Genomic DNA, 22,327 nt, shown 5'->3' with positions numbered 1-22,327 from the left:
AAAAAAAAAAAAAAAAAAACCCTGACAGATTTCAGCAGTTCCTCCCAAGGCTCAAGCATTTTAAGATTCTGTATGAATCTAAGCTCTGTTGTCTCCGAAATATCTGAATCTATGCCCATGTATTAGAAAAAGAAAGAAAAGGTAAAATCACACAGGATTTTTGTCGAAATTGCACAAATGAGGTTTCAACTGGTTGCATTGATTGTTCATCAAGATGTGTCTCTTGTCCTCATTGGTCTGTCAGTTAAAAAAAAAACCACCTTTCGAGGCCATTTTTCCCTGCAAAGCGGGGGTTGGCCTTTTTCGGGAGCCGTGGTTGTTGTTGTTTTTCGGTCCCCTTTTTGAAGCAATGTTTTACGGCCGGATGCCCTTCCTGACGCCAACCCTTGACTGACGCTTGACCTGACGCCGACTGACGCCTTGTCGGTCTGTCAGTTAATGCTTAGAATTGAGAACACAAAGATGCATTTGTTTCCTGGTGAACCTACCTTGATTTCGTTCTTGCAAGGATGCAGAGAGAGGTAAAGACTTCCTGTTAGCAATACAATTGGTAGATTTCCACTTGTTGGTGTGACTTGTTGTGCCTCCAAAACAGTAGTTGGTTTGATATAAAAGCTTGTCTTCCCTCACAACCTCTCTGCCGCTCTCCCCCATCCCATTGGCCTATTATCCAAAGGTAAAACATAGTGAGTTGCAAGCTGTCCCAATGTGACTCGCTAGGTTTTTCCTTTGGAAGCCAGGACCTTAATGCTATGAGAATATTGTTGTGGAAATGGCTCCAAACTTAGACATATAAGGATCTCTGATTGCTTGTTTGGTTCATTGGGCATGTATTCGTAGTGGGTAAGGTGGTAATGGTTTGCTGCATCATTATTTGCTGATTACATCTTGTATTCTTTTCCCTGTGGCTATTGATTATTGCTTAATTAAATATACCTGGTCTCTGGATGGATTCAGGTTGTCGTGGTTCCTCCTCTTGTAATTAATGAAAGTCCGTTGAGGGTTGATTGCAGCGGATATTAATGCCATCCAGCCAGAAAGTGCCACACATCTGTGGCTCACTCGGCCTAATTAGTACGCGACGTATGGTGCTAACTAACGTAGTGCTCGGCTGGCTCAAAGACTCCAATCACTACGGTATCGTGACTAGTCTTCGAACTGGTTGACCGTTATGGTCACATTGAGGCTACTCGCCGGACTAATACCATGTAACTTAAGTGAACCGCTCGACTACAACATTAATTAACCCCAGTTGCTTTGGGGAGTACATTTTGTTTTGATTTTTTCTGTATGTACATACATCATCATTTTGTTATTGTCTGTCATTAAAAGAAAAAGATACACTTTCTTCTTCAATTCATGCTGGCCTGTTCAAATGCAGCAGATCATGTTAAGATATTGCCTAATAGCTGTTTAAGTAAGATTTACAGATTAGCACTTGCAATCAATTTTTTCCGACTTTCTAGTGGGCCCTTGTACTCTGGAGTATACCAAAATGAAGACCTCAGACCATTTTTGGACAGATCCTTCAGCTGATGAGCTCATTCAAAGGCATCGCATTCACAGCGGGCATGGACGTCTCGACTCTCCATCCAAGCGTCCATCCCTCAACATAAGCTTGGCTGAGGTGATGGTGTGTGTCTTTGTCCAAAAAAATCACATATCTATCTTCTATCTTCTAACTTCTGTCTATCTTCTATCTTCTATCTTCTATCTATATATATATATATAAGAAAGTTTTTGTTTGTTTGTTTGTTTGTCTGCACGCGCTAATCTCCTGAACGGTGAAAAATAGGAGGAAACCTCTGAAACAAAAAATGTCGGGACGGGCCCCGGGAAGGTTGTAGGCTAGGTGGCGAGGCCGGTCGAGGCCGCCTCGGCCGGGCTGGGCCCATTTCGCAATAAATCTTCTTCTTTCAAAATTCTCTTGAAGTACAACTTATGCACTTAATAGGAATATCTGACTGATTGCAACACATGCTTTCAAAATTCTCTCTCGCGGGGCCCGACAGAAGAAAGGAAAGAACAAGGAATCGTTGAGCACTAACTGATACTGGGCTCGCATCAGACCTACGTACAGAAGATTAACTTCATTCAAAAAGAACCCGGGCAACGCCGGGTGCATTCAGCTAGAATATATATAAAGCTCTTTCTAACCACTGCTTGATTCACTTACTCACTGATATAAATATTTAGTACCTTATAGGTGGGGTATAAATCTTAAATTTTAGATACTGCTGCAACTCAAAGCATATATCCCAGGTAATAAATCACAAAACCATCGTTAAGTTTCTGTAAATGAAAATATTTGCAAATAAAAGTTTTGGATGCAGCCTCAGTCTGCTCACTGCAGGTCACATGACCCAAGACAATGGACAAAGAAACCCAAGACACTGGGCAAAGAATATTGCCATGCCAACAATAATTTCTATATATATATACACATAGCTGCGAGCACCAAGCTTTTCATTTTGCTTTAAACAGCGGCTGTGGGAGATTGTGCAGTGAACTGTACGACCGTTTCTTTTACGTTTGATGTGGTTTTGTGGTAATCAAAGTAATCGTAGTAATGACAGCACACTTTAAGTATTGCAAGTTTAATTATATTGCATTTTGGGTCACATGGCTTGCCATGTCTTTGGTTATTGTTTTATTACCGTATTTTCCGGTGTATCAACCGCACCCCCGATTTTCGACTTCAAAAAAAAATCAAAAAAAAATCAGATTTTCGAGGGAAAAAAAAAATCAGGAAAATTTAAAAAAAGAGAAGAGAATAAATAAATAAAATGGAAAGCGAAATATGATGAAAGGAAAGAGAAACTGAAGACAGAGAAAGAGTGAAAATACATGAAATGAGTTGAAAGAGAATTTTAAAAACATTATAATTATTCTTTCTTGCCAATGTGGGGCCCTGAAAAGGGCCGTTGGGTTTTGGCTCTTGCCAATGTGGGGCCCTGAAAAGGGCCGTTGGGTTTAGTCTCTAAAATCCGAAGAAGTCCTCGTCATCCGTTTCTTCAGTCCAATCCGAGTCGGGGTAGGCGAGATCCTCGTCGTCGTTATCCTCTTCTCCATCGTCGGAAAAGGGCCGTTGGGTTTAGGCTCTAAAATCCGAAGAAGTCCTCGTCATCTGTTTCTTCAGGGAAGACATTACGAAGATCATCATCCGAGTCTGGGTAGGCGAGATCATCGTCGTCGTTATCCTCTTCTCCATCGTCGGTCACTGCCACTTCATCCTCCCAGATGATGTCATCTTGAGTGCCATCAAGGGCATTAGATATGCAGCACTTGAGGAAGGCCCACTCGATGATGGCTGCCGGCAACTCCTCCCAGACCTTCAGTATCCAGCTACAGATCGTCGGGAGGTCCACCTTCCTCATCCTCCCAGTCTTGGTGAAGGTCTTGTCCCCCGACAGCATCCACTCTGACCAACAGCGCCGCAGACCGTCTTTGAACGGCTTGTTGACTGAAACGTCTAGCGGCTGCAGCAGCGACGTCATGCCACCCGGGATCATCACCAGATCAGTGTTGAGCCCCCTCAGCGTTGACTTGGTCTCCTCTGTCTTGTGACAACGGAAGGCGTCAAGGACGAGCATGCTCCATCGCCGCGAAAGCCCACCAACTCGTCTCCCCCACACGACGCGGAGCCAGTCATCTACCAGCGCTTGGTCCATCCACCCCTTGGCCTGGGCACGAACGATTACACCCGGAGGAAATTTATCCTTTGGTAGCGTCTTCCTCTTGAAGATGATATACGGCGGCAGCTTTCCCCTCATCAGCGGTGCACGCTAGCTTTTGTTTTGTGACTTAATCCTGTCTTTATTTAGCACACTCTATTCACTATGTGACCTGTCATTCAAAGAGGACTAGTGAAAGTACACATTTTCACAAACACGCATAGAAAAATCAAATATTACAAACTTCAAACTTTCTTGTATTTTGACTGGCAGCAGTAATCGGCGTTGAACCCACCTTAGTAACGTAATTGACGATCATTCATCATTGTATCCCCACAACCCCAAAGTAATATAAAGATTACGTCCCGTTGATATGACAGTTTTTCAATGCACAAATTTTTCTGTTACTGTGTATCAACCGCACCCCCTTTTTTAGGGTTTTCCCGTCGGTAAAAAACCGCGGTTGATACACCGGAAAATACGGAGTTAATTTGTTTTGTTTTATTAAGTTAATTGTTTTATTAAATTTCATGGCTTAGCTCTTTCACGAGCCTCGATCTTGTATACAATAATAATAATAATAATAATAATAATAATAATTAGGAATATGCAGCATTTTTAGTTTGTCTTTTGGCTTGCATATCATTGTAACCTATTGCTCTTGAATATAAAGCTCTCTCACAAATCAAATATATAAAGCTTATACTTATTATGTCTGCACTTAAGATGCACCCGAGTAGTTGCTTGCAGTGTGCAAGCATGCCCCACTGATACATGCCCCACAAGCATGCCCCACTGATACATGCCCCACAAGCATGCCCCACTGATATATATATCTTGGTAACCACTGACTGATTCACTGATATAAATGTATAGTACTGTCGTGCAACTCCAATTAACATCAGAGTTGCGGATAGCCTAAACGGTCTTATTCGGAGGCAACTATCCAAACACGGATTCGGCTATGGCCACGCGGGAGGAAGAAGGGAAATGGAGGCTGCAGGGAAAGCACTTAACTGCAGCACGCCGGCGTAGCTCCGGTCCTGTGAGAGGAAATTAACTCAAGCGGGCATAGGTTTGAATGGGAAAGGAAAATAATACAACGATTAAATTCAAATAAAAGCAAGGGCAGGAAAAGCACGATAATAACTCTAATAAGAAGCCTAAATTGGGATCCCACACACAACAGATATCAAACACGATACGAGGGAGATGAATTAAAGAAAAGAACATGTCACGTCGTGTACAGTGTACGCGGAGCTCGGGCTTATCTGTCTCGTCGTCTTCTTCCCGGCCTGGACGAATCCTCCGTCCGCCTCACACGCTCTGCTAGGCCCGAGCCAACGCCCTCGCCGCTGCACCCGAGGTCCCGCTCCAAGCTCCGATCCTCTCGCCGCCAACGAGGTCCGTGCACCAAGCTCCAAAAGCACCAGCACTGCTCCACTCGGCTACACCTCAGCCCAACTCGGGTTGCGCAAGACGAAAAAGAGCTGCAATAGCGAGTCACTTTTCTGCGTCTCTCGAACCACTGCCAGAAGCAACTGCTCTGAACAAACTGCGTGCACTCCAGCGAACTCTCCACCCAACTGCGTTACTCAACTCTGCGCAACTCAACTCTGCGCACTCGACTCCAACTCAGGTCGGGGCCCTGATCTCATCTCCTGCTCAACTGAACTGCTTGAAATGCGCACACGAACTCTCGATCCAACTGCCAGCAAAGGCGTCCGGTGCTCACTCAACTGCCGAAAATGGCGTCCGGCCCCGTTAATATCTCTGGCCGATGACGTCACTTTGGCACACTGCTCAGCCAATCAGAGCCTCCCCCGACTCGCCGGCTCGTCCAGGTCACGCCCACTGCGTCACTCCAACTCTCCCGCTCCTGCTCCTCGGTCACAGCACGTGCTATGCAAGGTGGGTAGGCATCTCGGAGGTGTAAATGGTGGCGGCCAATTGTGGCGGTGTTCCAGCCTGATTTCTTCCTAAGTCATGTCAGGGGAGAGGGTGTCATTTAGTGTTGTACTAAAGGTCCTAACTAGTGTTTCAGTGATGTGCAGTGCCAAAATGGACAAAGGTTTGGCTACCAGGTGAGACATACAAGGGCTCTACTCATTATTCCCTACACTACTTAACACACGAATCTCCTGGTACATTCACAATCATACATCTTAACCCGACAAATGCCTACAAATGACTTATTACAGGTAGATTCCCTATCGCGACATCTCGAAGCATGTTACCTACTCAGATCTACTCTGTTCTACATATGTCACTACCAAATTCGTAACAGTACCTTCTAGGGGTAGAAACACTGATATAAATGTATAGTACCTTCTAGGGGTAGAAACACTGATATAAATGTCGAGTACCTCCGAGGGGTAGAAACACTGCTATAAATGTCTAGTACCTTCTAGGGGTAGAAACACTGATATACATGTCTAGTACCTTCTAGGGGTAGAAACACTGATATAAATGTCTAGTACCTTCTAGGGGTAGAAACACTGATATAAATGTCTAGTACCTTCTCAGGGTAGAAACACTGATATAAATGTCTAGTACCTTCTTGGGGTAGAAACACTGATATAAATGTCTAGTACCTTCTAGGGGTAGAAACACTGATATAAATGTCTAGTACCTTCTAGGGGTGGAAACACTGATATAAATGTCTAGTACCTTCTAGGGGTAGAAACACTGATATAAATGTCTAGTACCTTCTCGGGATAGAAACACTGATATAAATGTCTAGTACTTTCTAGGGGTAGAAACACTGATATAAATTAGACGGGTCAATATACTGCCTGACCCCAAAAAAATTGCAAATTTTTGTTTTATGCTTATTTCTAGTAGTTTATGAAGTGGAAGACAACATATTAAAAGTTGGACAATTTTGACGCATGGGAAAGTCCCTCAGTGACGTCAGAAAACAAGATGGCTGCCGGCAGATAAAACGTAAAAAAATTGACTGATAATCATCAGACCACTAACAATTTAAAGTTAATTTTGCACCAATATTTGTATTATGATCGTTGCTGGTAGTTTATGCAGTGCTAATCCTGAGACCATTCGCAATTTAAAGTAAATATTTGCACAAATATATGTTCTTTGATTGTTTCTGCCAGTCTATGACATGGAAAGCAACATATAAAAAATTGGACAATTTTGACACATGTGGAAGTACCATATGCCTTCTAGTCTTAGATTCCAGTTTCATCGTCCTCCTCCTCCTCCTCTATGTCTGGTTCAACACTCATATTGTCACAGTTGCTGTCCTGGCAATGTCCACATGCACTGGTGCACTCTAATCCATGCTTCCTACATGAACACCTTAGTGTTTTGCACCCCCCTGAACAATTGCAGTGAATCATCTGAAGTAGTATGTCTGGAGCAGGGCTTTTGTCTGTCATCACTGGAACAAGTTTTCCTCCTTCTACCTTCCATCCCCACTCCGTTGGCTCCATTCCACAACAAAGGCCCATCCATTCCATTACCTGGTAATAGGTCCGCAGAGAATGAAACTTGCAGGCAGCGGATGTGGGTGGCAGTCTTTCAGGAGTGACAAATGCCTTAGCCCTTGCAACCTTTTTGCAGAGAATGTTGTATCTGATCGATGCCAATGAGTCGTTCTGATTTGCTTCAAACAATGCCACCATTGCTCTGCAGCCTGCAGTTTCAATAACATCCTGACTCTGCTGTGGTTTACAGAACACCTTTGAGCTGTCTATCAGTTCCTTTTCTTTCTTGAAGATTCTTTGAAACCCTGACTTCTTTCCAATCCCAAAGACACGAGACGTTGCGTCACAGCCAGTTAATGCATGAAGGAACAATATATCTCTGCAGGCTGCATTTCCAAGTATCTGCTGAAGGACTTTGATATTGTAGACATTTGATTTTGCCTTGTCAGAACGGAAATAGAGTTCAATGCAGTTTGTCTCCACCATATAGAAGAGCAGGAGGAGAAGGAGATCTGTATCTTCTCCAATGAGGGTTGTAGATCTGGAAGCCGCATTTGCGACGGCCGCTTTTGCAATCTCAACATCAGCATCTCCCTCTGCTTGGATCACCTCACAGCCTTCCTTGTGCAACACCTCTATAATCAACAGTATCATTGCCTGCTTGTTTGACTCATTCGACAGAAAGTCCTCCTTTTTCCCAACAAATTTTGTTGACTCCGTAATGTTAACCTTGGTGGCATTCTTGTTTCTATTCCGACGTTGATGAGAACAGTCCTTTGTGCTTGGCCCAGCCTCATAACCATCAAACACAACAGTAGCTTTGCCATAGTGTCGTACTGTAAATGAGGCATATTCATCTGCAATGGAACTGTAGGTGAATCCCTCTGTCCACTTTAAGCGGTGAATAAGTGATCCCCCGTCAAGAACATAGTGATCTGTTCCTGGAACTGTCTGGTTGACAGCATTGTCAGATTTGGTTGTAGCATAATTCCTTATTGCCTCCGCCAACTGTGGTTTATCTGGCTGGCGCAGGATGTTTTTTGCCTCAAAAAGAGACATTGGGTATGGGCAGAGTTCATATTTCATCACTTCACCTATCTGGAGATCTCCCGTCTGTGACACCACTAAGAACCTCTGGAATAGTAACGCTGGATCTATTGTGCGGTCCTCAGCAACTTTGACTGCCCTGCTGAATGCAAGTGTCTTGGCTTTAGAACTCCTTTTGTGTGAATAGGAGTAAGCTGGGTGATCATCCATCTTCTTGACAATGTCACTACCTACTTTGAATAGGTCATGAACATTGACATCCTCATTTGCAGTAACCCCTGTGATGATATTGCGCAATGACTTGTCATCAGAAAATGGTGTGAAGCTGTCCAGTTTTTCGGCAACTTTGCCACGATCAGCTTCATCTCGACTCACCCTGGATGTTGTCAACTCCTTATGTTGTTCACTTGTTGAGTAGCTACTCGAGGTCAGTTCTTGCATAGCAAGGTTGTAGGAGGACGATATGGTTGAAGACAGAGTCCAAACTGCTCTCTGGTGCTCTGACATCCCACTTCCTCGAGTCAGCCCCCCTTGGCTTTTCAGTGAGCGCATTAATGTCTGTTCTATCACAAGATCAGAGCCTAGGCCAGCCCAGTATTGGTCACTGCGCCGGATTACATGATAACCAGATTGGAACTTCTGATGAACCTCAGGGTTGTCATCCTCTAAAGCAAGCATCTTCTCGAGATAGAGTCGAGCTGACTTCAGGTAATTGGGATGGCCAGCAGCTGCAAATATCGGCAAGCAAGCTGATATGGCTTGGAGATGCATCTCCCAGGACCCCGTCCGATCAGCTGCCACAAGTGCCCTTGCAATTCCCAACATACGCTGGTAGTTGATCCAAAGTGCACTGGTTTTCGAGTCCTTTGCAAGTTTATTCCTTTCCTGATTCAATCTATTGTCAATGAAATGAATGCACTCTGATTGCAACACAGACTCTATAGTGTCACTTTCGACAGTCTCCAGGGAAATGTACAGTCGCTCCAGTTCTGCCACTTGTTCTTGAAACCCAGGGTCAACTTCCACAATCTTGCCAACAACCTGACGTGTAAGACACTGATCCACAAGCAAATGGATGTTAGTTTAGGTTTATGTAGTGCGTATGTTAGTTTGGCTGAAGGGCTCTGTTGCTTAGTCACAAGGTGCACCAGGAAAAGATATGTATAGTCCAGAAGAAAAACATACTGATAGAACCCCCCCCCCCCCTTCCCCAATCAACTGGTCCCATTCCTATTAAATAAATATGCATCCCCACAACTCTAGAACCTGGAAAATAAATACCATCATACACTACAGTTGTAGGAGTACAAAATACATGTAGAATATATGGGGCAATTGTATGCATAGGCCTACCTGTCTTTTTGCTACTGCCTTGGCCTTGGTTGTATTGTACTGTATCTCCTTGGTTGTATTGTATTGTATCTCCAATGTTTACCATACAACGTTGTCCAATTGAGTCCTAATTAGGTGTAATTAACTCATTCATGTGGAGTTGTTACTCAGTCAAGCTGCACAACTACCAGTGAGGAATTAGGTCATTAGCCTACATGCTGGGAGGTCATATTGTTAAAGACATGTGTCAGGTAGCAGATGTAAACATTGTTAAAGACACGAAACAAGTGTTATAAAATGTTGCCTTTGCAGCTGGTCTCAGTGGAACAAATTAATTTATATAAACAAAAAGAAACAAAAATAAAAAACCAAAGACGTTTTCGACGTAGTGAATCGTGCATGGTTTTGTGACATTTTTATCATGTCAAAAATTTTTACTTTCCCATGGTCCATTTATGTCCAACTTTTGATATGTTCCTAAGTAAGTCTTAAAATATAAGGAAATGCAATAAAACTAAAATTTGCAATTTGTTTGGGGTACGGCTGTTCTGGTTGTATATTGACCCGTCTAAATGTCTAGTACCTTCTAGGGGTAGAAACACTGATATAAATGTCTAGTACCTTCTTGGGGTAGAAACACTGATATAAATGTCTAGTACCTTCTAGGGGTAGAAACACTGATATAAATGTCTAGTACCTTCTTGGGGTAGAAACACTGATATAAATGTCTAGTACCTTCTAGGGGTAGAAACACTGATATAAATGTCTAGTACCTTCTCGGGGTAGAAACACTGATATAAATGTCTAGTACCTTCTAGGGGTAGAAACACTGATATAAATGTATAGTACCTTCTAGGGGTAGAAACACTGATATAAATGTCTAGTACCTCCTTCTAGGGGTAGAAACACTGATATAAATGTCTAGTACCTTCTAGGGGTGGAAACACTGATATAAATGTCTAGTACCTTCTCAGGGTAGAAACACTGATATAAATGTCTAGTACCTCCTTCTAGGGGTAGAAACACTGATATAAATGTCTAGTACCTTCTAGGGGTGGAAACACTGATATAAATGTATAGTACCTTCTAGGGGTAGAAACACTGATATAAATGTATAGTACCTTCTAGGGGTAGAAACACTGATATAAATGTCTTGTACCTTCTAGGGGTAGAAACACTGATATGTCTCGTACCTTCTTGGGGTAGAAACACTGATATAAATGTCTAGTACCTCCTTCTAGGGGTAGAAACACTGATATAAATGTATAGTACCTTCTAGGGGTAGAAACACTGATATAAATGTATAGTACCTTCTAGGGGTAGAAACACTGATATGTCTCGTACCTTCTTGGGGTAGAAACACTGATATAAATGTCTAGTACCTCCTTCTAGGGGTAGAAACACTGATATAAATGTTTAGTACCTTCTCGGGGTAGAAACACTGATATAAATGTCTAGTACCTCCTTCTAGGGGTAGAAACACTGATATAAATGTCTAGTACCTCCTTCTAGGGGCACTTCTAGGTAAATGCCTCCCCTCATCGATTTTCATGGTAACTTCCAAACCGCCGCCCATAAGAAAAATTTCTTTCATGTTTCTTTCCTCTAGAGTCTCACACAAGGTTTAAAGGCAAATTTGCAAAATCGCAAACATTTTTGAAATTTAGGTGTTACATAACTTTTGTATGATCACATGTCCATCCAAAACCGTAACTTGTCCATGTGTGTGTGTAAAATATACCCAAATCAGTGCTATTTGCACTAGCTCATTTATAAATCTGAAGTTCTGTCCCCTTTTGTCTTCTTTCAATGCAGGCATGTTCGTATAATGACCTTCCATATATGTGCCAATTTTTATGATGATCAGACCTTGCGTTGCCGAGATCTGAAAGGGGGGGGGGGGGAGGGAGGTGGGTGAGTGGGGGTGAAAAGCTCCCCAGCCAAATTAAACCCCAAAATAGCCCAGCCCAGATAGGGTTAAGACACCAGATACTGAGTTGGAATCAGGTGCAGTGCATTATAGTGTCAGTCGAGACTTGTCAGCTCTTCTATTTTAATCGCTTCAATCATCTGCTTTCGTTTAGATCCGCAAGAGGCATTCCAGTGGGAGTATGTCCGAGGATCGCTCACCTTTCTCTGCACGAGATTACGTCGAGCTGCTGCACCAGAACTCGCGCACAACTCTGCTTTACGGAAAGAACAATGTCCTGGTGCAGCCGGTAGGCAATACCCTATGAGCAAATCTGTGTGACCAATGGGGATATTTGTTGCACTCAATGGGGTTAATTGTTGCAGGCCAATGGATATATTTGTTGCAGTCAATGGGGTTAATTGTTGCAGGCCAATGGATATATTTGTTGCAGTCAATGGGGTTAATTGTTGCAGGCCAATGGGGATATTTGTTGCAGTCCAATGGGGTTATTTGTTGCAGACCAATGGTGTTATTTGTTGCAGACCCAATGAAGTTATTTGTTGCAGTCCAATGAAGTTATTTGTTGCTGTCCAATGGGGTTATTTGTTGCAGGCCAATGAAGTTATTTGTTGCAGACCAATGGTGTTATTTGTTGCAGACCCAATGAAGTTATTTGTTGCAGTCCAATGAAGTTATTTGTTGCTGTCCAATGGGGTTATTTGTTGCAGGCCAATGGATATATTTGTTGCAGTCAATGGGGTTAATTGTTGCAGGCCAATGAAGTTATTTGTTGCAGACCCAATGAAGTTATTTGTTGCAGTCCAATGAAGTTATTTGTTGCTGTCCAATGGGGTTATTTGTTGCAGTCCAATGGGGTTATTTGTTGCATTCCAATGGGGTTATTTGTTGCAGTCCAATGAAGTTATTTGTTGCAGTTCAATGGGGTTATTTGTTGCAGTCCAATGAAGTTATTTGTTGCAGTCCATTGGGGTTATTTGTTGCAGTCCATTGGGGTTATTTGTTGCAGTCCATTGGGGTTATTTGTTGCAGTCCAATGGGGTTATTTGTTGCAGTCCAATGGGGTTATTTGTTGCAGACCAATGAAGTTATTTGATGCAGACCAATGGGGTTATTTGTTGCAGACCAATGAAGTTATTTGTTGCAGTTCAATGGGGTTATTTGTTGCAGTCCAATGGGGTTATTTGTTGCAGACCAATGAAGTTATTTGATGCAGACCAATGGGGTTATTTGTTGCAGACCAATGAAGTTATTTGTTGCAGTCCAATGGGGTTATTTGTTGCAGTCCATTGGGGTTATTTGTTGCAGACCAATGAAGTTATTTGTTGCAGTCCAATGGGGTTATTTGTTGCAGACCAATGAAGTTATTTGATGCAGACCAATGGGGTTATTTGTTGCAGACCAATGAAGTTATTTGTTGCAGTTCAATGGGGTTATTTGTTGCAGTCCAATGGGGTTATTTGTTGCAGTCCAATGGGGATATTTGTTGCAGTCCAATGGGGTTATTTGTTGCAGTCCAATGGGGTTATTTGTTGCAGTCCAATGGGGTTATTTGTTGCAGTCCAATGAAGTTATTTGTTGCAGACCAATGGTGTTATTTGTTGCAGACCAATGAAGTTATTTGTTGCAGACCAATTAAGTTATTTGTTGCAGGCCAATGGGGTTATTTGTTGCAGAACAATGAAGTTATTTGTTGCAGACCAATGAAGTTATTTGTTGCAGTCCAATGGGGTTATTTGTTGCAGTCCAATGAAGTTATTTGTTGCAGTCCAATGGGGTTATTTGTTGCAGTCCAATGGGGTTATTTGTTGCAGTCCAATGAAGTTATTTGTTGCAGTCCAATGAAGTTATTTGTTGCAGTCCAATGAAGTTATTTGTTGCAGTCCAATGAAGTTATTTGTTGCAGTCCAATGAAGTTATTTGTTGCAGTCCAATGGGGTTATTTGTTGCAGTCCAATGAAGTTATTTGTTGCAGTCCAATGAAGTTATTTGTTGCAGTCCAATGATGTTATTTGTTGCAGTCCAATGGGGTTGTTTGTTGCAGTCCAATGATGTTATTTGTTGCAGTCCAATGAAGTTATTTGTTGCAGACCAATGGTGTTATTTGTTGCAGACCAATGAAGTTATTTGTTGCAGACCAATGGGGTTATTTGTTGCAGACCAATGAAGTTATTTGTTGCAGACCAATGGTGTTATTTGTTGCAGACCAATGGGGTTATTTGTTGCAGACCAATGAAGTTATTTGTTGCAGTCCAATGAAGTTATTTGTTGCAGTCCAATGGGGTTATTTGTTGCAGTCCAATGAAGTTATTTGTTGCAGACCAATGGGGTTATTTGTTGCAGTTCAATGGGGATATTTGTTGCAGTCCAATGAAGTTATTTGTTGCAGGCCAATGGGGTTATTTGTTGCAGAACAATGAAGTTATTTGTTGCAGACCAATGAAGTTATTTGTTGCAGTCCAATGGGGTTATTTGTTGCAGTCCAATGAAGTTATTTGTTGCAGTCCAATGGGGTTATTTGTTGCAGTCCAATGGGGTTATTTGTTGCAGTCCAATGGGGTTATTTGTTGCAGTCCAATGAAGTTATTTGTTGCAGTCCAATGAAGTTATTTGTTGCAGTCCAATGAAGTTATTTGTTGCAGTCCAATGAAGTTATTTGTTGCAGTCCAATGAAGTTATTTGTTGCAGTCCAATGGGGTTATTTGTTGCAGTCCAATGAAGTTATTTGTTGCAGTCCAATGAAGTTATTTGTTGCAGGCCAATGGGGTTATTTGTTGCAGTCCAATGAAATTATTTGTTGCAGTCCAATGAAGTTATTTGTTGCAGTCCAATGAAGTTATTTGTTACAGTCCAATGGGGATATTATGTTGCAGTTCAATGGGGATATTTGTTGCAGACCAATGAAGTTATTTGTTGCAGTCCAATGGGGTTATTTGTTACAGTCCAATTAAGTTATTTGTTGCAGTCCAATGAAGTTATTTGTTGCAGTCCAATGAAGTTTTTTGTTGCAGACCAATGAAGTTATTTGTTGCAGTCCAATGGCGTTATTTGTTGCAGTCCAATGGGGTTATTTGTTGCAGACCAATGAAGTTATTTGTTGCAGTCCAATGAAGTTATTTGTTACAGTTCAATGAAGTTATTTGTTGCAGTTCAATGAAGTTATTTGTTGCAGTCCAATTGGGTTATTTGTTGCAGACCAATGAAGTTATTTGTTACAGTTCAATGAAGTTATTTGTTGCAGTCCAATGAAGTTATTTGTTGCAGTCCAATGGGGTTATTTGTTGCAGACCAATGAAGTTATTTGTTGCAGTCCAATGAAGTTATTTGTTACAGTTCAATGAAGTTATTTGTTGCAGACCAATGAAGTTATTTGTTGCTGTCCAATGGGGTTATTTGTTGTTGTTGAAAGGCATAGCTGTTATGTGATTTTTCTTGTAACAGAAAGAAGAGATGGAGGCGATCCCTGGTTACTTGTCTTTGCATCAAACTGCTGAGAACCTTTCCCTAAAGTGGACTCCAAACCAGCTAATGAATGGCTCTCTTGCAGTAAATGAACTGGAAAAAAGGTGATTATCTTCTCCGTAATTTGCTCATTATGATTTTAAAAGAAAAATGTTTCGCATTTTCTTGTATTCTTAAAATGCACAAACAACAGAACATGCCATTACTTACTACTCGTGTGTGCATTTTATTGAAGTTTTTATTGCGATGTGCCATGTGCATCTTGGCTCGTACAACTGATAAAACAACACAGTTGATAAAATCTTTCGAAAATATTTGATGAAGGAAATGATGATAGCATTTGTACCTCGTCGCTTGCACACTTGAGCGATTGATATTGGACCGACCGCTGCGGTTAGAGTTTGACCAACACAAGTATTGTCAACTTTAAAAACTTGTGTGACCAGTGCAAACTGGCCTCTTCAGTTGGTGTTGTTTGGTAATAACCCTTTTAGCTCCCTAAACACTCGCTTCAGCATGTTTATCAAACCAGGAGGGAAGTGGAGTTGGAAGTTTCCTTTGGTTGTGATCATTAACTGATGTTTTTACGTTTTGCCTGTGATTGCATGAGTTATTTGCAATGCTGTAAAACTCCATTTTTGTATTGCTTGTGACTCGCTTCATGCCTTCCTTTCCCAACTGTTCTTAAACCTTTGCTCTTCTCCATCTCTACCATGCCATATCAAATCTGCTTATTGATTTGATTTCCCCACTCCATCCCACTCCCGTCATCACTCTGGCATGACATATGGCTTGGCATGCTGATGCATTGCCCCCTCTCCTACCCATACCCCACCATATTTCTTCCACTTAACGTCCCGTGACCAAATCACTCCCAATACAACAAACCAATCCCACACCGCTGCTTGGCACTGGCTACACGCTGCTTTGCAGTGTTGCTGACAGCCCGAGAGTGGACTCCAAATCAGGTGCATGGGAAAGAAATGGTTGTCGGATACAGTAAGTTCTGCTCTCCCCACCCAAGTGTCGTGCATCGCTCTCTGTCCGTGCTTCCTCGTGCTTCTTGCTTTGTGCTTGGGAAATGTAGCGTACTCTGTTATTGCAAAGCTGCTCCTGAGCTTGGTGCCTTTTTGCATATTGCTGTCTGGACTTGCCTAATGTTGCATTGGAGTGCTGTTCTTAGGTGTGCAATCCAAGCATCGTCACTGCCTTATTGTCCCATGCTCAATCTTGAAGCTCAATGCTCAAATGTCCCATGCTCAATCGTGTCCGCCTATTTAAAATTATTGGTGAATAGACCTGTTGACTTTGACGTCTGTCTCGCTGTCTCGCTGTTTCTCTGTCTTTCCCTTTCTGCTTTCCCCTTTTTTGTTTTCATTGTATTATATTTTGAAGTCTGTATTTACTTGCATTCTATTTCATCCTGTGCATGTAATGTACCTTATTGTTTTAAAAGTATCATGAACATATTGTCTGTCATTAATGGTGCCACCATTTTGGCTAACATTCAGCCATGATTTGGATAAGTCCCATGGCCTAGACTGATGTGATCTTTTTGAAATTGTACATCACCATCGTGCCCTGACATTCGTTTGTTTAGTGTTTAGTGACGTCAGCCTGCAATCTATACTTGAACTTTCTTTGTTCTCTTGACATTTTGTTTACCTCTTTCTTTCTACCTGTTCATTTAGAATAGCATATCTGCTGCCTCTGATTTTGCCATCACCCTGAAGGTCCTTTAAATACAGTTAACTTTATTGCTACTCGAAAAACGTTTGTGTCATTTCATATTCAAATCCGATTTGTAACCATATCAGCAAAAGTTGGCTTCGCTAAGGTGTTTTGTTTCTTTGTTTATAAACTTGTTGAGATAAAACCTGCATCAAAATACTTTAACAAGCAGAATCTGGGATGTACTACAATCATATATTTGGATTTTTAAGGGACCTTGCAGCTGAAAACCAGGCCTTTTGTTGTGCTACTACACCTTTAGTCAGACCTGCTTACCTTTACGTAAGCCATATTTTTTTAAGCAAAACTTTGCAAATGTACAATCATAGGTAAATTCATAAACGAGAGCGAAGTCAAATCGCACGCAATCGCAAATCCCCACGCTTCCCAGCTAAAGCAAAGTTGAAAGATGGCAAAGAGTTCCACCAGCAATTACCCAATTATCAAATTTAGAGTTTAAAAAAATCTTTTGTTTTGATCCCTGTGACCCTGACTCCTCACCCCTAGGGCATGAACTGCGTGTCAAATCCAAACAATCTTTACATAATTCATGCCTCCCCCAATGTTGATTGCATACACAAAGTTTCATTAAACATGTTTCAAAATGTGCCCATAATTACATTTTTTTAGATATTTTACTTTTTGACCTTGACCCTGACCCCAGCCCAGAGGACAGTGCCAAAGATGATACTGCTCTAACACCTTATTGCCATGTGGTGATCATAACTACCAAGTTTGGTGAATTTCTGCACAACTGTTTAGGAGATAGCGTGACGGACAGACAGACAGACGCAGACGATTACATTATTCCCCTGTTTTTTTGGGGTTTTTTTTAAACCATTGGGATAATTATTGGCTGACAATCATAAAAAAATCCATTGTCTTTTTCAAACTTTCTCTGTTTTCTTTACATTTTGTTTACCTCTTTCTTTCTAACTTCATTTGGAATAGCATATCTGCTGACTGATATCTTTATTAGATGGATCAAACTCGATTTCGTGCCAAATGTGGCTTTTACATGAACTGAACTCTCCTTTCTGTTGTTTGCATCATCACAGCCCAGCTCCAAAACCATCAATAGAGCACTTTGTAAAATTGCATCAAAGGTATGGATCTGACAGCCTCCACCCACCCCTACCCTATTCTGTTCATGAGTGATTTCAATTGGCCACATCGTGACTGGGTTTATAACGACTGAACAGGTAATGGGGAAGGATTTTGTAACTGGGCTTCACAGTCATATCTGACCCTTCTCTGACAGACGGAAGCTACTCAGGTCGATGGAACATTTTCACTAATCCTGACCTGGAAGATCTGCCCTGGAATGTTCTCCTCATTCCCATCATAGATCTGTCCTTCTCAATGGTGTTCCCCACCTGGCCCCAAACCTTCACTCCCATCCAAAAGATGCAACTTCCGGAAGGCGAACTTGAAAATTGCAGTAAAATGACAGGATATCGGTTATGCTCACTGCCCCAGATTCTGAAGATGCCGACAGCATCTATCTTGCTTTCTGTGATGGCATCAGTGTTGCCTCCAAATTCTGCATCCCACGATGGTACCGTAAGGCTCTCATCTGTGGATAGGACCATGAGTGCGAAATATTTTATGACTCACTACCCTGCGCTTGCGAAAAGCAAGGTTAAGCGATCGGTTGCGTTAGTACGTGTGGCGTACGTACATGTCTGCATTTTAAAAATTCGTTTTCTCAGAAAGCATTTGGTCCAATTAACACTACATTTTGCACAATAGGAGCACCTCCTCCTGTAGATATTTTTAGTGATAATTATGACATCATAGGTCACGTGATACGAACACAATCTTGGAAAAACGTTGCACCTCAAAATCTCCGAAACTGCTCAATGGAGAAAATTGAAACATGGTTCATTGTCAAGTACTCCTGAAGGGGAATAAGATATGTTAATTATGATGTCATCAGTGCCTTCATTACGACGTCATAATTTGACAAGTACAACAATTGATCCGATCAGTATGAAATTTTTATTTCCTCCGCAACTATTAGTCCAACGGACACGACTTTTTATTAAAAGGAGCGCCTCATCATGTAGAATATTTTAATGATAATTATGATGTCATAGGTCATGTGGTACAACCGCCATCTTGGGAAAACCGAAAAACGTTGCACCTCTATATGTCCGAAACCGCTCCATGGAAAAAATTGATACGTTACTCATTGTAAAGAACTCCGCATGGAGAATTAAGGTACCAATGATGACCTCATTGGTACCTTAATTATGACGTCATAATTCGACGAGTACAACGCTTAGTCTGAACAGTTTGAAATTTATTGAGTGTGATCTTCACAACAATTATATTGGGGAATGTAAATTTATGATGTCATCGGTCATGTGGCCTGGCAGCCATATGGGATCAAATGAAAAAACAGAAGAGTTGGCTCGCACCAAGTTGACTGCACGGGTTAAGTATTCTATGCATACCATCTAGTTCAGAAATGCATTACATGACTTGGAAGTTTCCCATCTGGCATCCCAGCTCAAGTCTAGATTAGATGGCGGTCATGAAACAAGATGGCAGGATTCCGTTGAGAACATTAATTTTACACATTCCAGTCGGAAAGCTTGGCAAATGATCAATTGATTCACAGGGAGATCTGTAACCTTGCCCTGTTACCTCTGACTCAATTTCACGCCCCCTCGGCAACAATATCACATATGTGCACCCTGACAAAGCATTATCTCGTCTGACAAAATACCAAACTGAAGGTGACAAGATACCTACCATCTGTTGACTGAGGTCTTACCTGCCATTTCTTCCCTTTTGAGTTTAAATCAGCACTTAGAACACTGAAACATGGAAAGACGGCAGGCCCAGATAACATATATGCTGAGCAGCTGATCCATGCTGATCCTCTATTTCTTGAATGGTTTAGATGTTTCATATCACAGCACTTGGCAACACCAAAGGTCCCCTCGACCATGGAAGAGAGCTAATGTTGTAGCTATCCTGAAGCCACACAAGCCAAACAATGACCCAAAGAGATACCACCTTATCTCTCTCATCGGTTCCATTCAAACTATTGGAACGGCTGATGCTGGATAAGATTGAACCGCTGTTGGAGAAGGTTCTGCCCAACAAACAGGCTGGTTTTAGAAAGAACCAGAGCACCAAATATCAAGTTTTGGCCACCACTAACTACATCGAGGCTGCATTTGAAGCCAATCGGAAAGGCTACACCCTGTTTATTGCCCTCTTCTCAGCTTATAACACTGTCTGGCATCGTGGGCTTCTACTCCAGCTGCACAATATTCTCCAGTATTGCCAAATGATGCATTTGATCAGTGAAGCCGTCACTAATCGATGCTTCTGGGTTATGTTGAATGGACAATGCAGTAGGATAGCCCTTAAAAATTGCATCCCACAAGGATCTGTCTTGTCCCTGACACTCTTCAACTTGTACACAGCTGACTTCCCAAAGACTTCTGGCATTAAACAGGCCTATTCCGATGACCTGGTAATCCTTACTACCAGTAGAACATTTGAAGAGGTGCAGCACACTCTTACACAGGACATCAAAACCATGCACACCTACTACTATTAATGGGGACTCCGTCTCAACATACAGAAGACCATCTGTTCAGCTTTCCACCTGACCAACAGAGAAGCAGGTAGCCCCACTAGCAGTCAAACTCGATGGAATCTCTCTCCCCTTTTCCAGTACCGAGACTTATCTCGGGGTAAAACTGGACAGAACCCTAACCTTCCGCCTGCTTTCAAATAATGTTGGTGGAACAATAGCAGCCAGGGTCAATCTACTGCAGAGCCTTTGCAGCCAAGAGCGGGGAGTAGACTTCACGACTCTGCACTCTTCCCCATTTACATGAGTGCACACTCCTGCAATATTCGTACTGTGTCTCTGAATGGGGTAGGAGCACACAACAAAAAGTGGATTGCAGCGTAACTCTGCCCTGCGAGTGATCATTGACCATCTACGAATAACACCATCTCACAACCCACCGATGTTGGCAGGCTTCCCGCCTCACCATTTACGACGTGAAGCTGCAACCAGACAAGTTTCCTTCAAAGCAACTGAGCAACTGGCACATCCACTGCATCACAGAATCCTAGGAGAATTGCCTATGCAACGACTCAAGAGCCGCAAGCCCTTTCTCAGAGCGGCTCAACCCTTCATGCGGTGAAACACCAGGCAGGGCAGGCAACAGTGGCTCCTCGTGAGTGGAGAAAGAAACAGCCTTTTGGTTGATTGTAACAAATTCTTCCACTCGGTCACCCATACTGGCTACTGCCAACCTTGCAAGGAGTGGTGCCATCTGAACCGTCTCCGGACAGGTGTTGCGTGCTTCAACACCTGCAGGCACTCCTGGAACCTGACCAACACTGACGCTTGTGACCAGTGAGATACAGACAGCAGACCACTTAGTGGAGGAGTGCCCCATCCACCACCTTCGTGGAGGATGGAATTTTCCACAACAACTCACTGCACAACCCCAGGAGTGGCTGGGGATTGCTCGTTTCACCAGCTTATTTGCTCCACTGAAACCAAACTACATGAAGAAGAATAAGAAAAACAACAAAGGAAAGGATTGTGACTCTTCATTCGATACATACAATTACAGGACAATATGCGTTTTGTATAAAAAACAAAGATCATAACTGAGCGATTGGTTTTCAAATACAACGCAAGAGTTCAACTTCCCACCTGAGATAAAGATTGTTGTCTAGGTTTGATTGAGTGTTTACATCGTCAACTGTGTTTTTTTTTCCATTTATTTAATAATACCAGTATGTGTGCATGTTTACCACTGATAATAAAAACTTTTCTTTTAATTGGAATTTTTTCGTTAAATAAATCAGGCAAAGATATTGACTGTTGTGGAAAAAGGGGAAATGAGGGAATTATGCAAATACCAAAATGGGGGTAGGCAGGTCTGCCTTGGTGTTTGTGCATTTAAAACATTTGACGATCATTTCATGCTATTTTAATATAGCAATCTCTCTCTCCTCTCTTTCCTCTCTTTCCTCTCCCTGTCTTCTCTTTATCTCATATCCTTCTCTCTCTCTGTCTCCTCTCTCTCTCACCCCTCTCTCCCCCTGTCTCTCTTTCTTTCTCTCTCTCTCTCTCTCCCCTCTCTCTCCCCTCTCTCCCCTGTCTCTCTCTCTCTCCCTCTCTCTCTCTCTCTCCTCTCTCTCTCTCTCCTCTCTCTCTCTCTTTCTCTCTCTTTCTCTCTCTTTCTCTCTCTTTCTCTCTCTCTCTCTCTCTCTCTCTCTCTCTCTCTCTCACTTTCTCTCTTTCTCTCATCTCTCTCTCTCTCTCGCTCCCTCTTTCCCTCTCTCTCTCTCTCGCTCCCTCTTTCCCTCTCTCTTTCTCTCTTTCTCTCTCCCCCCCCCCTCTCTCTCCCTACCCCCCCTCTCTTTCTCTCTCTCTCTCTTTCTCTCCCTCTCTCCCCTCTCTCTCACCCTCTCTCCCCTGTCTCTCTTTCTTTCTCTCTCTCCCCTCTCTCTTCTGTCTCTCTCTCTCTCCCCTCTCTCTCTCTTTCTCTCTTTCTCTCTCTCTTTCTCTCTTTCTCTCCCCCCCCCCTCTCTCTCTCTCTCTCTCTCTCTTTCTTTCTCTCTTTCTCTCTCTCTCTCTCTCTCGCTCTCGCTCTCGCTCTCGCTCTCGCTCTCCCCTCTCTCTCTTTCTCTCTCTTTCTCTCTCTTTCTCT

General features: G+C 42.4%; 1 protein-coding gene across 5 annotated transcripts in view; it reads left to right on the top strand.

Moving 5' to 3' along the window:
• SGSM1 (small G protein signaling modulator 1) overlaps positions 1-22,327 on the top strand; it is a 144,695-nt gene that overhangs the window by 45,493 nt on the left and 76,875 nt on the right. For 3 of the 5 annotated variants that reach the window (XM_078768342.1, XM_078768341.1, XM_078768345.1), the window contains exons 7-10: positions 1,467-1,627; positions 11,587-11,721; positions 14,874-14,998; positions 15,828-15,893. In XM_078768342.1, the coding sequence (XP_078624468.1) occupies positions 1,467-1,627; positions 11,587-11,721; positions 14,874-14,998; positions 15,828-15,893 (487 nt within the window). The remainder of the gene's footprint in view (positions 1-1,466; positions 1,628-11,586; positions 11,722-14,873; positions 14,999-15,827; positions 15,894-22,327) is intronic. The other 2 variants (XM_078768343.1, XM_078768344.1) reach the window with 1 other exon arrangement.

Source organism: Myxine glutinosa, chromosome 14 (genome assembly GCF_964187855.1).
Source record: "Myxine glutinosa chromosome 14, kmMyxGlut1.1, whole genome shotgun sequence".
NCBI classification, from domain to species: domain Eukaryota; kingdom Metazoa; phylum Chordata; class Myxini; order Myxiniformes; family Myxinidae; genus Myxine; species Myxine glutinosa.
The sequence above is the reverse complement of the archived record's forward strand: the minus strand, read 5'-3'. Positions and strand labels throughout refer to the sequence as shown.